Source organism: Fulmarus glacialis, unplaced genomic scaffold (assembly GCF_000690835.1).
Source record: "Fulmarus glacialis isolate BGI_N327 unplaced genomic scaffold, ASM69083v1 scaffold4305, whole genome shotgun sequence".
Classification (NCBI taxonomy): domain Eukaryota; kingdom Metazoa; phylum Chordata; class Aves; order Procellariiformes; family Procellariidae; genus Fulmarus; species Fulmarus glacialis.
In genome coordinates, this window is record NW_009211002.1 from 24,554 (window position 1) to 37,559 (window position 13,006).

General features: G+C 36.7%; 1 protein-coding gene across 1 annotated transcript in view; it reads right to left on the reverse strand.

Moving 5' to 3' along the window:
* LOC104076466 (rho GTPase-activating protein 15) overlaps positions 1-13,006 on the reverse strand; it is a gene marked incomplete at its 3' end in the record, with an annotated part of 56,713 nt that overhangs the window by 18,767 nt on the left and 24,940 nt on the right. The window contains exons 4-5 of the mRNA XM_009577344.1: positions 12,683-12,805; positions 3,537-3,635 (exon numbers count right to left, since the gene is read on the reverse strand). Of these exons, the coding sequence (XP_009575639.1) occupies positions 3,537-3,635; positions 12,683-12,805 (222 nt within the window). The remainder of the gene's footprint in view (positions 1-3,536; positions 3,636-12,682; positions 12,806-13,006) is intronic.

Sequence of the window (13,006 nt, forward strand, 5' to 3'; positions counted from 1 at the left end):
ACTTTTAAAGGGTCATGGATAACAAAATAAATAGGTGACTCAAGAAATGACTGGAAATAATATCTGGCCTAGAAACACCAAAAATCTTGCAATGGCCCCCACCCTTGGCAGGAGTGCACAGCATGTGAGTTATAGTACACTGGGAGGATTGTCCCAGGCTTTCCTTGCTGCACTGCCCAGCTCAGGGTCGGGGCTACCTATCAGTCACTTTCTGGGAAGAAGGAAAAGCGTGGAATACAGATTGAAAAAGGCAAGTCAACAGCCCCAGAAAAGCCCGAGGTACATCCAAGGTAGGTGTTGATGGCAAAGTAAAAGACTACACAGAAAAAACAAGGAGTACGCTGTTCCATGAAAAAGTTTCCTTCCAAGACCCTGAGGAAGTAGAAAGTTAAATGTTAGAAATCTTTGAGTAGCCGCTGTATTTCTTCAACCTGATCATTGCATGGTTCAGAATTATTCTCTTATCTTCACCAGGTCACATCGTACACATGGGAGTTTTTTTCTATTTAGGATATTGCATTAGATACCAAGGGCGCAATGCTCTTTGTCTAGATACTATTGGCTTCAGTGGCACAGGTCTGTATAGCTAAGTACTAGGGACAAGAAGTTTACCAAAAATTGTGAATGAATAAATAAAACAGGAAGAATGAAAAAAAACCCTGAGATTGCTTCAAAAAAAGAAAAAGAAGAATTGATGTGACAATTGCCTTGCAAGTTTACAAGCATGGGCACATTTTTATTGACTCTCTTTACTAAACTCCACTACCATCTCTGCAAGATGGCTGAGTAAATGTAGAAATACCTTCTGCCTCCCAGTCCTATTTCAATAACTACAAACAGCAAAAGAGTCTGGAAAAATGGAATTCATTGAATTCACTTCTTGAACAAGTGAATCCTTGTCAGATAGATAAATATGCATTACGGTGTGAGAATATTTACACTAAACCTTCTAAAGCACCTCTGTCCTGAAATGGTAAATAAGCAAACAGTAGCCCACGGGATAAACAACCAAAATCTGATCTAAGTTGCAGCAAAATAATTTCAGAATAATTCCTTTGATTTCAATGTAGATATTAATTTAAAAATAGTGTAACTAAACAGGAAATCTTGCCAACAGTTAATGACACCCTCTACATTTTTAATCTGTGGGAGAATATTACTACAGTTGGCTATTGCATGTAACCTCATCTACACAGGTAAATGTACTAATTAATATGGTTTATTCAGATCACTGCTAGACTTTCTTTTTCTGCACAGAAATAATGTTTTTAAAATGATTTAAAAAACCAAATAGAAAATCAATAGGTAAATAATAATAAAGTCCTTGAGCTGACAAATAAGAACGCAACCATTCAGCAAAGTATGAATGTTTTGTATGTAACATTTCGAGTTAGTCTCCTAAGGTATTTTTTCTTAATAATCCTTTATCTTAAATGAAGCACGCAAGTAACATTTTTGGTACAGTTACAGTATGTAGATGATGTATTTTCTAAATAGGAAAAAAAGCTTTTCTACAACAGCCAATATGCCAGCTGTACTGAGTATCTAGGCCATCTTACTAAGACTATGAAAGTAAACATACAGTTTTCATTAAATGTGCCTTTTCCATAATTGGTACATAAGTATTTCCCATGACTCTGCAGTTGAGTATCTTGGCTGGAGGCATATCTGGCCATTAAGAGGAGGGCTTCAGATCTGTTGAGTCTCAGCCATGCCGGGAGACTTGGCACCTCCACATACTGCTTCCTAATACCAACCCCGGTATAAAATGTCATCAGAAGCTTGCATAAACATTGGACTTAGCTTCACATAAATTACTGCTGTCCTGAGATAGTTTATGCCAGAACTTAGTAAAAACAACACTTTGAGTAAATAGAATGTGAGTAAATGCAAGCATCTTAATCCAAGAAAATGATAATAGAAAAAACTGTATATCAAATATAAACTCATAAATACAGTGATAAAATGAAATTTTTATCTCATGCCATATGATTAGCTTTTATTTACGTATTAGACTAACTAAAATGGGTAGACTTCTCTAAGTCACGGCAAGTTTGAAGAAAACACAAGAACAATAATGCAATACTCCGAAGGGTGAACTCCTCTGAAGAAACAGTGATATTTTCATTTTCTTCCGTGAACTTTTCTCTGATAATCACACAGACAATAAACATCTAATTAGGTTTCTGGGATTTTTCTATTACAGTTCAGCAATGCAGAGACCTCTGGCCTCACTTCTCCTGGAGGAGTGGTCAGATATCACAAAACATCTATGAAATATCTAGTGCATCTTTTGGAGAACCTGTGCTAAGATCGTAACTGAACAGTCAATTAGATGTGTTCTGCATGGTGTGGCATTTTTATAATCTTATCTCTGCCTTTCCTTTTCACGTTCTGAATTTCTCCTTATAATTCCTCCTCTATTAATAGTCACTTCACACATTTCTCCCCTTTCTTTGTCTCTTTCTTTATCCAGCCTCCAGCCTTCCTCCAAAAAACCAATGCTACTATCTCCCCCTACCGAACAATCTCCAGTTTGTTAGTCTTTGACTTCCTGCCAATCATTCTGGGAATAATAATATCCCAGTGCTCTCTTTGCTGTATAATTAAAGCATGAATTTCCCAGAGTTTGAAACTCCAGGGTAGTTTTATTGCACCTTTCACTATAAAACCAGGTAACAATGATGGAATTAAAATAGCTTTTTCCTTTGTGGTTAACGGTCTAAGTGTCTTTTTATTTGTCATTGGTTCTCTTGTTCTGAGACTCCAGTATATGGCAGTGACAATGGGTTCACCCAGCTTTATTCTGAAAATAAATTTTCTATCTTTTGCAAGATATATGTTTCCCCAGATCCCTGGAACAAGTTGTAAACTTGTAACAGATGGTGATGAAGCCTCACATTTTTATACAATACATTTTAAGATTCTGCATCTACCGCATGTACCTTCCAAAGAAAATGACCTTCAATGAGAGAAGATACACTCTGAAGAAAGGAAGGCAGGCAATGGTGTTAAGCACATCTTTTTATACCATGAAAATCCTTCTTATTAAATTAATCAAAACTTTTAATGAGGATGAATATTCATTCCAATATTCTTACAGTATTACGGCTTTTTAAAATAACTGCAAAAATTAGACACCTGCACACATTAAAAAAAAATATGGTCACACTAGAATAGCCTGTATTTTGCTTGAATACAATTCAGGACTTAGGAAAAAGTATTGGCATCACGCTCACCAGAGACTTCAGAATGAAAGTTACTGACATTTTATTGATGTTTAGCATTTGCTTACCCAGAGAAAGACTAAAACAACAACATGTCAAACAAAATATAAGGAATAATCAGCATGAGTGGGTTCTATCAGTGTCTTATCATATAAGGAAAATGAAGATACAGAATGTGATATAGTTCAGTTCATAACTATATTATAAATTGAACTGCCTGCCTACCCTGGCAATTAGAGCAGAGTTACAAGGGTAAAGTTTTGATTACTAATAGAGAAAAAAAATAATGTTAAATATTAAGGTACTCACCTCTTCTTTCAACAGCTTTTATACACAGTCTTACAAACTGGGGGACTGTAGATTTCTCATGCTCACAAACCAAGTGCAAATGGGAGCCAAAAATTTGATCTACATTTGGAAAAAAAGAGGAAAATACATTAAGGCATATTATTAGTCGTGGGATTTTTCTCTCTTCAGAGCTTGCATATTAATTAAAAACTCAGCTATCGAAGATGAATAGACAAAGTTGGAAACAAATCCTTTTTGAGTCCTAGTGGTCATTAGCTTCTGCCACAAAACCAAATCTCTTAATATCTGCTGCCCGTAACACTCGGATACTTCCCCCTGGGTTCAAGTTTCAATTGCCATTTATACCTTGACCTTGACCTTTCTAAGGCTTGGAGATCTCTGAAATTTGCTTGGACCTGCTGTAAAAAAGTGAAAGCAATTCTAAAGATACAGCTCCATACCTTGTTGAATCCAAAATCCCGCATGATATTAACTGATGGTCCAGCCTTGAAACTCATATTGTCCTGTAGCCTGTCTCTTCCACGCATACTGAGTTTCACTCTTGTCATAGAGCACCATAAGGGTGCAAGGGCTTCTTTACTTTGCATCATTAGGACTTAGTACAAATCTCATCTTTACAGGAAGCATTTAACTAGATAATGCTATTTTTGGGGTTTTATGATTTCAAAGTTTTGATCAGCTTTGAATGTTGGTCTTAAAACATATTTGTATAACCAGGTTAAGCTCTTCAGATTACTAATTAGCTTCCTCCACCTCCTTTCTACTCTATATGTTTGAGAAATTATGAAAAGAGCAATCAGTAATGGGGATGTTGTCAGCTAGAATCAAAATGAATCAAACAGATGAGAGAACCTACTCAATAGGAGCCGGTTAAATGCTCAAACAGTAGGAGTTTATTATCATCATTTATCCAAAGGGACAGTCTCTATATAGCATTTCAACAGAGTACTACGTTTTGGAAATTGGTGTAGAGGCTTTGAAAATTTTTGTGTAGGTAGCTGATGGGTGCTAGCACAAACCTGGGCTCTGCACAGCAGACCCAACAAGTACGCTCATTAGCAGAACAGCAGGAGCTCCTGCTGTCCTTTACAGTTCCCGTGGCATGGGACATTTCCTCTGTAGTCGTTCCCACCACCTTCCACCATAACCAGTTTGAGCTCTTCTTCCTCCAAGCAGCACACCTTTTTCTCACTAACAGGCCAAAAGCTATTTGTTTATTTTCTGCTTCGCAAGGAGCTTCACTTTCCTATCGTTAATCACTACTGTTTCTTACTAAGCTTAGATTTCAAGAACAACTCGATTGCCTTTTCTTTCCTAATACCCCAGAGTAAGGAACGATCAGGGAAACAAGGTGGGGTGCATGGGCTGATTTGGACTTCTTGATATGTATCGGGGAAGTTTATTCCAGCACCTCCCAACGCATGTGATCTGCATTCTGGTAGAGTACATCAAAGCCTGAATTTAAGTTAGTCAGAGTTTTGGCTGCAGAAGGGATGGAGGACTGGGTTCACAGAACTACACTGAAGAAGGTTGTGTGCATGTGTGGCGTTAAGCATTAGCGAACAGTCTGTTACATGTTTTGGGGTTATGTTTCTGACAAAGCACAGTCTGGTTACATTTTCTTCATAAAACATTTATAGCTGCCTTCAGTGGTAATTATATATACAGAGATTTATGATTAAAATGTACTAGCACTTCCTCTTTTGACATCTTAATTGTTTTTTAAAATTTTAGCAAAGACCTGTCAAATTCTTTGCATAATATGGAATGGTCTCCAATGTAAATTATGTCAAAAAGAAGTAAAAATATATCTTATTTGGTGGACAAAGACACTTGCAAACAATTTCAGAAGCAAAACAGGCAAAAAAATGCACTGTGTTTAGATGGCAATACATGAAGAACTGAATCAAAATTAATGCATGGGTGTTCAGCAGCTTCTCTTCTCTGTTATAACCACTTTATAACCAACTTCCAGGATTATTTTGCAGTTACTCTTTCAATCCCCAGTATGAATGCAGAATACTTGGTATTCCTGGAAGGAAATTTTGAAAATGCTGGAAACTGTTTTGCAATTCTTACCTAGTCCATTATTTCTTTTCTGGGTGCAGATTCTGTACCTTCAGCAAAATGTTTAACCTCATTTTAGATACCTTTCAGTATATGGCTATAGTCACATTCTGTATCCTGCAGTTAAGCTTCTTTAGAAAATAGCCACTCAGGATTTTTGTCTTGAACAGAAGGGGCAGCAAATCAGCATTAATAGTTGCTGGGCATCAAAACAGACTATGATAAAACGACGACACACAACTGCTTTGGATTTTTTTTCCCCTTCTAGAAATTCATGAGTATTTATAAGTACGTGATCTCATGAATCATCCCAATACTCTGAATTCTGGGTACTCCTGAACCGCAAACTCCGTGACTCTCTCTAGTCAATTGATTTTTTGCTGGATCTGTTCCTGTACATAAACATGGGAATGGCAGTAGTTACACTGCCATATTTACACTCTTAGAGGTCAGAGGGATAGTTGAGGAAAACTCAGTTAAGATTTGTTTGTGCAGTATTTTGAAAACAAGGAATTATAGGAATGGCAAATTACTAACTTTTGCAAACTAGATTGATGTGTAACTAAGATTAAAATATAATTTTCTTATTCTTTTATGGGTGTCTATATATATATTGTAAAACTAGTTTAAGGGGAAAATATCTAGGACATTTTTTCAAAAAATAAGAACTGTTCCCAAAGGGATAAAAGAAACAAAAAAACCTTTGTTTGATTTATTTGTGATAAGGTCCTTCAAAACTTCATTTTTTATGACTTGGAAAAAAAAAAAAGATGTACACAACACTCCTAACCTCCTGTTATGACAGTTTATGTTTCCTATCCAGCTTATTTAACTGAAATGCCTGGGAAATAGACACAATTACCACCTTATGGAATGCTACTTAATTTTAAATGCTCCCTTCTGAATAGAAATCCACTTTATCTTCTCAGAGTTATTTCAGTTTCTCAGGAATTATTTCCTCTATAGGCTCCTGAAATGCTCTTGTTTCATCATTTAAAAATTTAAACTAACAATTGTTCAGAAATATCTTTTATTAGAACAAAGGCAATTCCCATACAGTGGATTCTGTTCACAAGAGCTTGTACAAAGGAGCTGCATACTATGCCCATATACAGCTTTAATCATTCACTCTTTCAGCTGTTATCAATTTAAAACCAATGAAACTCCCACACTGAGTCCATTTGAGCAGTCAATTTTAATATCTTGGGGCATCTGTAGTTATTCTGAATTGGCTGCAAAAGCAGAACTAACAAGTTAAGCTCTAACCATAAGTCTACATCAGGCTGGTAAACCATACATCAAACACAGACAGTTAGTCAATACTGTAGTATGAAAAACCAACAAGCATTTTTAAGAAGAGCAATATATTCATAATATGTTTGGTGGTATGGTTTACATTACACATCCCTGATATCTGCGCATTAAACTTTCTACTTAAGATGGTGGGGTGTGTGACAGCTTTGCACATGGATATAAAATGAGACACCAGAAGAGGAGGGAATGGACATTTGCAAGTTGTGTAATATAAAATGATGAATACAGCTGCAATGAATTGCTCGTTCTGGTGAGCTTCAAGTTTTCCCTGAGCTTGACAGAGCTACTTTTTTTGAGTAGCTCTCGCAGGCTGCAGCAAAGCCACTAATTCTGAGCTGCAGAAATCTAGTTTATGGGAGACAATACTTCTGGAAAAGAAACAATTAAAACAAAATCACTAAAGCCACATCCTCACTAAGAATGTCATTGTTTAACTGTTTTTGGTGTACATGGATGAGATGTGGCCACACTTGGAAAGAACTCGTACTTCAGTGGGTTTTTTTTAAAAAAACAGGGAAGGGCATGGCTAATATTCCCATTTCTCGGGGAGAAGCTCAAATTCTAACGTGAGAGGAGAAGGTATAATGGTGTAACGCCCAAGTTTTTAGAAACGTGAATTATACCTGTGTAATTCAGTGCCTTCCAGGAGCAGAGTTAACTCTGCTACATTTGGATTTGAACTGCTGGACTACCAGAGCTTTGTATCAACATCCAAGTTGTTTGTTTTCTTTGTATCTGTTTGAATGTTGGGAGAGAAAAGGGGGAAAGAGAACAAAACAGCAAAAAAAAGAGGAATGTATAGAGAGAGGGACAGAGGAAAAGGGGGAAAGAGAACAAAACGGCAAAATAAAAGAGGAATGTATAGAGAGAGGGACAGAACAGTAGACATCATAGCAGTGAATTTTTTGGAGGGGGAAGGGATGTGGTTGGAAAGGGCCATATTCTGAAAAGTGACTTCTTCTAGCTGCTCAATCTGTAGAGTTAGACATATTAAATCAGACATTAAAATGATCTTGATCCCAGACTGGGCTCCAAATAATGCCACGAGGCTTTTACAATAAGTGGGCCAGGTCCTCAGCTGACTGAAGTCAGCGAGGTTGTCAATGGAGCTCCCCTGATTTATGCTAGCTGGGAATCTTGCCAGTCCTTTTAACTTGGAGATTTACTATATATCGTTGATCTGTGGTGGTCATCAATTTTAAAAAAATTACATTTGTGAACAGTTACTATTAAGTGGCATATGAGCTACCAGATTTGTTTCACATTCTCAGGAAAAGGGAAAATAGAGAGGACTGCAGACACTGGTCTCTTTTAAGAAATGATGGTGTTTTACTGGGGACAAGAGCTCATTTGAATTTAAAAAGAGTGAGTCTGCTCTACTCCTCAAAACAGGTCTCCAAAAAAGAGATATTTTTAAATTATCTGAATTATTTCTGACCATCATGTCAAAGGAAAAAATCACTTTGTCCAGAGTTTGGCCATCTGCAGCGTTTGGGAAACGTACTTCCAAATATCCATGTAGTGGTCAAAGAAAGAAAGAAATACCCTTGTGACTCACTGTCCCTGCAAGTCAAAGGAAACATTTCCTAACTTTCCCTAAGTTATTATGGGCACCAGATCACTTGCTAAATTCCTTCATAACCCAGAAGAATTACAGAACACACCAAAGGTTGGTCCTTATCCACTCTTTTGGACTTTTCATGAGCATTACACTCACTACATTGAACTACTCCAGGGTCCATTGAGACATATGAGACAATAAAGACGTTTTCCTTTGTCTGGAAATAAAATGGTTGGTGACCTCTGTGCTGCTATCTGCACAACCACCAACATATGCTGAGTCCTGTTCTATAGCCTATCAAGCCAAATCACAGCTAGTTCCTTTCACTAGCAATTGAGTGGCTTTTATTTTCATCTTGAAACAGTTGTAACCATTCCAATTTTTATGCTGTTTTGGTTTTTGCCTTAACTTAACTTATGAAATAAATTCAATGAAGTTCCTTCGGTGTCTAGCTTTTGGGAAAAAAAAATCCACCCCCAAAAACCTAAATTAATTTCTTGCCAGCTGCATAGCTGCATTTGCCTCATTTCCCACAGTGTCATTTGTGTTAAGTTGTTACTCATGCTTTTTTACCATTTACTGAAAGTGTATTTTGTGATAATCTATTACCAACACAACCACCATAGCTTTAAAATCACAGAAGTTTCACAGAAGGGTTTTTTGTTTTTTTTTTTTTTTTTTTGTGGACTAGAAAGGCTCAGAAATCAGGAAGTTAGCAGGCCAATATCAAGTTGAAGGTTGGCAATTCATTTTGGGTAATATTAAATCATGACAAAGCTCAAACATAAAGATCAAAGTTCAATTATAGACTATAAAGTAGTTTTAAAAGAGAAGATTTATATATTATTTTTCTAGCATATTAGTGCAGATTCTGTAAATTCTGAGAATATTTCAATCCCGAGGAACTGAAGACCCCTGCCCTAGCATATAAATTTGAACGCAGTTATTCTCAAGATAACAAGGTTAAAATGACAGGCTTGGAACATGCCTCTTATTTACTATTTCTAGGTTTGTGTGCATGTGTGGATACATATGAACATAAGTGTGCATATAGACACATATGCATTACACAAAAATACTGTATTACACATCACCTCAAAACCAGTTCAAAATGCTTCTAAACCAAAGTTATTTTGTGTAAGCATGAGTGAGATGGAATGAGAAGGACTGATGATCTTCATTAGAGCTCTCGCTGGAGCATGAAAAGCCCCAGTCACCAGCCCATCGCAATGAATGGAGCCAATGTGCTGTTCCCATTCTGGCTTCTTTTACGCAGAGGACTAGAAAGCAAATGGGACTGTGATGACAAAAATAACTTTCTGTCATGTAAAGTGTCGTCACATCTTCATTTGCAGATCAATCTACAACTAACATTTACACCCTGGTCTGCTACGTTCCCTCGTCTGGTTATTATCCTCCTCCTTCTTATTCTTCTCAGTTGTTAACTACCTACTTTATTTACTACATGGATATTTGCTCCATTCTACAAAGTTTTGTAAGAGTTAAATGACAATCACATAATTTCTAGATCTTCTGATAACAGTGTTGGCAGAACAAAGTACCCCAGGAGATCAAACTGCTATTTAATTTTGAAGCCTGTATTCCCAAATTTGGTTAATGTGGAGAAATGTGTCGAGTCTTCTGGCCAAGTGTGTACACATCAGTGAGTAACAGAGCACAGAACTGTGTTTGAGTGAACTTACCACCTTAAAATGTATTTACTCATGACTATAATTTACGTGTTAAATTTATTGGAGTTTTGGTTCCAATGTGACATACAATGTAAAAAATCAATATAGATTTGAGAGCTTTATAGTGCCCCTGGCAAATATGAATAGCACTTGATGAAAAGTGAAGGTTTTCACAGCACCTATAGTGCCACTGCATTGGAGTAATTAACACCACACGCTTCACAGATATTTATATCAATTCTTCACCAGCACACAGAACAGCCCTTTGTCAGAAACTCGGTACTGAGATGTCCTGCAAGGCTTTAGACACACTTTTATTACGAGCCCCTATTTTAAGGGATTTACAATTCTGACAGAAGTATTTCCCTATGGGATAAAAGTTAGTATGCGTGTTCTCAGAGCTGGAGGAATTTTTTCTTGTAAAAATTGGTTAACATTTTTTCCCTTAAGAAACGAGCAAATAAATAGTTTTGAGAGGTTTCTGCAACCATTTAAGTCACCTTAGAAAAATAAATAGATGCATCTTATAATACAAAATTTGGCAAGCTTTTAATTTTTAAGCTGGATGGTTGCATTTTGTGATTTAAAAATATTCTAATGTGAGCCTAAAAATTAACATTTAAAAGTGGTCTCTGTAGAAGCACTGCAACTGCATTTTCATAACATTTTAACAGATTAAGGGATAAACTCTGGTGAAGACAATGAAGGAACCTTATCAAATGAGCATTTCACATAGACTTACCGTAGATTGGAATTAAGCCGTGCTAACGAATCCTGCCTCATTTGCATGGCCCAAACCTAATCCTAATGAAACTTCATGGTAGATAACTAACATGTTTTCTTCATGGTAACATTAGTTTGGTAATAAAACTGTGCTGCGTACCGATTCTGAATTACTGTGTCACAAATCACGCATCTTTGTTATCCATGGAAGAGTATCCCAGGTAGAACCAAGCTATGTTTATGAATCAAGAGCTTAATGCAACTGTAGCCAAACCCAGATGCATCTGGCTTTCCTAGAGAGATATATTAGAGGACAGATTTGAGTTATGCTAATGAATCTGGATTTGTTAGCAGGGATCACATCTGATCCCTATGTAACACCGCAGGAGATTCATCAGCCACACTTTATTAAACTAAAAAAAACCCCCTTAAATCCAGAAATTAAAAGACTATAAATTACTCCTCTATTACTGTAATAACTGAAACAAACTGATACGATGCATTCAAATCCCACCCTCAACCCACAGAGTACCTCAAAGGGGCGAAACCTTCCAATGTATTGAAATCACATACTATGAATGTGTAAGGACAGATCCTGAAAGTTTGGTGTGTGAGTGTGCACACCTCACACACATATATTTATGCATAAATTACATTTTTTTGAAGTTTCTGTGGCAGTTAGAGGCAGAAGCTCATCACTAAGGCACATAATGATTTCATATGATGAAGACTTCCATGCAGTAAGCAACATTGCACTGAACATTTTTGCATGTATCTAAAACATAAGACCTTAATTCATAAAATCATCTCCTCCTCTTCAGACGTGGGCCCAGCTGGTGTTTAACTCTTGTGGCTGCTTTAGCTTTTGCTGGCTGGGGTCAATCTCTTGGCTCAGGACAGACAAATCTAATACACACTCGCAACACCCCTTGCCATCTTTGACACACCACTGGAAAACTCACACTCCAGAGATTGACAGGGGCTGCTGGCAAAATGCCTCTTTCTAGTCAATTTGCATGTGCAGTTGTGGGTTTCACACATAATAATTTGGGAGTGCGTAAATTTTTAGAGCATTATTCCAGAGAATATTTGAAAACATGGCTTTGCTCGATTATTAGTGGTCAGAATGCTACCGCCTTCAAGTTAACTACCAGCTTCTTAGCAATATGCTTGCTCCTTGGATAAACTAACAAACACGTTTTATCAAAGAAACAATTTTTTAAGGATCAGTGAAAGTGATGGCTGACCAACTTAGCAAGAAATTGGAGTACGAAAAAATCACAGATCCAAAGCATTTATTTTTCACTGGCACATATTTTAAATTGTTAAAAATGTATTTTGTTGGCGAGTTAAAAAAATAATGAGAGAAGACAGCAGAAAGTATTCCAGCCTACCCTAGAAAACAAATTAGTCAGCACAGCATCTGAAGTTCCTATTTTGGATTCTAAAATATAAAACCGTATCAACATTCTTTTCTTAAAAAGAAATGGAGTTGCGCAGCATGTTGATTTGCAATGTGCACGGTGAGTGCCTGTGTTAACTGGAGGGGCTTCTACCACATGCACACCAAAGCACAAAAATTGAAGCAGTAGTCAGATAGCACAGAGATAGATGTAACCATACGTTGTTTTTTTCTTTACAGTTCAGCAGTTCAAGTTTCATGAGACACAGCAACAAAACCATATCTAAGAAGTATTTGCCCAATGCACTTATTCATTTAACTGAGAATGAAAAATTCATTTGTAAATTTTTACTTTTCACTCAAAAAAAGTATATAAGACCGAACACACCTTTAATAAGTCCCTTTTCTTGCAATGTTTTCAAGGAGGGTCTTCGGGAGATGAACTTCTTTAATCTGCTTTTAACTCGGTTTCTGTCATTTGTGTCAGAGGCACTGTAGTTCAGTCTGAAAACTAAAGGAAATAAAAAAAAAGCTTCGGTGAAATGATAATTTTAAACTAATAGTAGTTTGTTCAAATATCCTTAGAAAATAATGGCCATAGCCACCCTAGTAAAATCATGCGGTAGGTCAGCAGTGTAGCTGGTTGGATAGTACAAAACGTCTGATTAATACTTTCGTGAATAAACATGATGAGTTCATTCTGCTGGTTATT